At 37.6% G+C, this 4,370-nt stretch overlaps 1 protein-coding gene across 1 annotated transcript in view; it reads left to right on the top strand.

Moving 5' to 3' along the window:
- Positions 1-4,370, top strand: part of LOC112160491 (CUB and sushi domain-containing protein 1) — a gene marked incomplete in the record, with an annotated part of 398,036 nt that overhangs the window by 210,484 nt on the left and 183,182 nt on the right. The window contains 1 exon segment of the mRNA XM_024295052.2: positions 2,810-3,004. Within this exon segment, the coding sequence (XP_024150820.1) occupies positions 2,810-3,004 (195 nt within the window).

Below are 4,370 nucleotides of genomic sequence, written 5' to 3'. Positions count from 1 at the left end.
TTTAGAGTCCAGTGACTCTAAGTTCAGGTTTGAACTCTAAATTTGTTGAACCTGCTTCTTGGAACGGGCCCCTGTTCATACAGCACATTTTTTACAATATGATGCATAAAAAGTGAGCTTCCATTTTGGCCCTATGTATTTTTTTTTACTTAATTGAAACAGCCTAAAACAAATTAATAATAATAATAATTTGATTCCACAATTTGAATAAAAATGATGCAGCACAGAATAAAACCCTAAACAGGGCAAAATAAATGACAACACATTTATAAACAGTGCAGCAACAACAACACTGACAAGGCCTTGGCACGGAACGACAAAAAAACAAAAAACTAGCTGCACACCGAGGACCGTGATGACAAAAGGAAAGCAGCTGTGCTAATTGGCAGCAGAACCCAGGTGTGAACATTGACAGGAAAGAAAGTTGAATCCGATGAACAAAGAGAAGCCATGTCAAAATATGACTGGTAGAAAACGAACTGACTGCACAAAGACCAGCAACTACAAAATATAGCTGCAGCAAAACAAAATCAAGACAAACACAACATTCTTTACATTATATAAGTAATACACTGCACTAGAAAAAACAAAAGAAATTAAAATGTATAAAGACAAATAATACGTACAGAAGTATAGTCTCACATCTTATTTTAAATTACTGAATTTCTTTGTTGTTCTGCAGTTTTGAAAAGTGTGTTTTTTTTAGTTTTTAACACATTCTTGTATTTTTCTCATGATGGAGGACATACATGAAGAAAATTAAAATTCAAACTGCGTTTCTGAGTTTTTTTTTACCATTATAAAGCAGGAGCAGATGAATATAAAGTGCAGTTGGAAAAACTTGTAGTTGTTATGTAAAATCTACAATCGGCAGGCCACCAGCTCCCTGCTCTGCTCCATTTTAATGCATTCACTAACAGACAAAAAGATCCATTAATGTCAATGTTTTTGTCGTCTGAGCTGTTATCTGTATGGCTGCATAGCTCCGATATTGGTCACCATTTTTTTCATGTATTGCTAATTGAGGATTTGAGGTTATTAGGGGGGTTTGAGCTAGTGGGAAAGAGTGTAAACCAAGGGTTGATGGGAAGTTAGGGCAGGCTGACTCCACGCAAACAGTCCCGCCCACAACTCAAAGACAAAATTCCTGATAAAATATTGTCACTGCAGAAAATATGTCCTAGAAAACAACATTCAGGAAAAAAAAAAATCTACAAACGGCATAATCACAATTACAAGACAACTAAAAAAAAAAATAAAAAATAAAAACAGGGACAATAGATAAAACATGATTGGAGTCCAAGAAGAATTATTTTTGGCCCATTTGGCAGATTTGGGTTTTGATCAATGCAGCTTTGCAGAAGAAGGGTTCAACATGTATGATTGTGAGACAAACAGCCCTAATTGGACACATCACCCTGACTCTTTCATATTTTCTCTTGTGATCATCTCAGTCCCTTTTGAGTCAGCGCTTCAGTTCAGATGCTGGATTTTGACTGCCTTACCTTATTAAAACAACACAGGCGGCATTTTTGGACAGAGGACAATGTGGTCAGTGGAGGTTGAGTAACTTGCCTCTGATGCATAAAACTAACAATCCAAATAATGAGTCAATTAGAGGAAATTATACATGTTTGGGATCCACTGCAATTAGTACACTGCTGTTTTTTGTGTCTAACTAGTCTGTCTTTTTTATGTCCCTTCCCCCCCTCCTTTTTGCCCTCCTTCATTGCTCTGTTCTCCATTACTACTTTTTTTTTTCTTGTCTCTTGACTGTTGCTTCACATTCTTTTTGTTCTGGCTGTATTGCCCCTCCTCTGTATGCCTTCCTTTCACCCCTCAGTTGGCATTTTTTCCCTCTCTGTTCTGGTTTTCAGTGTCTCATGGTGGAGCTTTGTCTAATTACTATTCTAGCGTTTAATTGGAACATCATACACAAACACACTGATTGACTCGATGAACACCCCTAACACACTGTGCTATGCATGCCCTTGGATAGACACATGCACCAAAACCATAGCATGCACACATTACACACCCAGCAAGTTAACATGCTCCAGTTCTACAAATACCCATAAACACAACAGTGTACATCAGGGTTAGAGCCTGTGGAGTTCATCCAGGTTGTTTTACAGCTACTGTGTAGCTGCCCCTTCTGTGGAGCTAAGACGCGTTGGCTACAGTCACAGTTGATTTTGGCCTAGTTATAGCATGAGCCGCCTGTAGCTGTTTCCACTGTAGAGCTGTGTCATCTAAGAATGGGCAACAACAGATGCACACTGGAGCCAAAATCCCAGCCAGCCAGTTAAATACCACAGAGGGTCTTTGACATATTTTTAGGTTCTTAGAAAAAAACAGCACCAACGAGAAGGCACACTTAATTAAATTTAGGTTGGGTTTTCCTCCAAAATGATAAACCTCATTGTTGTTAAGTCGTGCTGCTTCTCCGTAATGGAAATACAAATGATTTCCTTTTAGAAGGCGAGTTGATTTGTTCTTAAAGGGGGCTCAAAAAAAATATATAGAAAGCTGATTTTTTTTTTCCTTAGACAAGGATGATATAGTTAATTAAATTACCATTTAACTAGCAGGTTGGATTTCAACCATTGGTTTGCTACATTCCCATTGTATTGGGCGAGGTGATGTAAATAAGCTATGTTCCAAATCCATCCAGTGAATGAATTTTATGTACTGTGGATCGTGGTAAACTACTTGAACAGTTTGCTGAATTAGTTTGCCTCAAAATATTTTGAGATTGTCTTGCTGGAACATGAATATTCATCCAGAGTTTCTGTTCTCTGCATTTCAGTCCTGCCTAGTCATACATGTGGTACCCCCGGAGTCATTCCAAATGGAATCATTCATGGCTCACGGTACAACATCGGTGACAAGATCCGATACAGCTGTGAGTCCGGTTTTGTACTGGAGGGACACAGTATCCTCACGTGTATCGTGTCGTCTGGCAGTGGAGCGCAGTGGGACTTCCCATCGCCGTTTTGTCGAGGTAAGGTTTGCTTCCATTATTCTATACTTGCAGCCAGGTGAATGCAATATTGAGTTTGTCCTTCTCCCCTTTTTGACCTTAATTAAGGATTGCTTTAACAATCATACTGTATTATCTGCACACATTTTTTTTTTTTTTTGGTGCTGTCTTCAAAAAATCTCGTCTGATCTCAAGTGGGCCGGACCAGTAACATAATAGCAAAATAACCTTTTAACTTGTTATCTGTAGATTTTTGTTGTTTGTTGTTTCTTAAGCTTGAAAAAAGGCTTCAACCAACCTAGTAGCCTAATCACTTATTGTCACATTGTTTATTACGTTTATTTCTTGATTTCTAGTTATAATGGTCTTGCGTTTCCTTTCCTCCCCCTAGTGGTGGAATTGCGCATTTCGGTCATTTCTTTATAGAACCATAAGTCGCCACACGAATGGTCTAAAAACTCGCTATTTTTTTTTGACATCCCTACATTTTTTTTCTATTTATGATTGGGCTGGATTACACCATTGGGCGGGCCGGATACGTGTTTGACACCCTTGTTTGTAGCATGTTACAAACAACTTCTAGAGTTACTGTCAACAAAAGTTAATTAACTCTAACTGAATGTTGGCCTTATCTCGGACTCTTTTGTATAGCCTAATGTGCCTTATAGTTCAGTGCACCATCTATGTGACATTATTTCTAAAGTCTACCATTCATCGACGGTGTGCCCATTAAATTGGTGCATCGTATAGAAAATAGGGTGTATTTTTAAGTTTTATCTAAGTTTTTGTATTTTTGTCACTATTTTATATTCAGCATTTTATTTTGTGTTTTCAGACAAGAGATGTCATTGTTTTACTGGCCTGCAAAGAACCTTGACAAATAGGAAGTGATGCAGAAAACATGACTATGTAGTAGCAGAACTATACAGTCATTCTAGATTTAGTTTTGCAGAAGATATTTCTCCTCTCGACCAATTCACCCCTTGGAAAACGGGTAAAATGTCTTCATTAAAAAAAAAGCCCAGATGACTAAATCTTTTTTTCAGTTATGGAGCCCTTTTTTATAAATTAAAATCTACCAAGATGTGATTGTAGATATTTTTAATCAGCAATAAGGTATTAAGTCCACAAAAAAAAAAAAAAGATTCACTGGTTAGACTAACCTCTGGTATGTTGGACATATCAATACACTTCTAGGGGATTCCTTTACTAAATAGCCTATGTGGCAAATGTTTGAATGTGTCAAATGTTGACGTAGGTAAAATCGTGACTATTTTGAAGTGATCAACTCTTTTCTGACTTGAAATCTCTTGAATGACAGAGGAGGGAAAGATCAGCCTTAATGGGTAGAACCATAGATTTTTTTTACAGGTGACGTGCGGGCAAG

This window comes from Oryzias melastigma, linkage group LG3 (assembly GCF_002922805.2).
Source record: "Oryzias melastigma strain HK-1 linkage group LG3, ASM292280v2, whole genome shotgun sequence".
NCBI lineage: Eukaryota > Metazoa > Chordata > Actinopteri > Beloniformes > Adrianichthyidae > Oryzias > Oryzias melastigma.
This window is presented reverse-complemented; position numbering and strand designations above follow the sequence as displayed.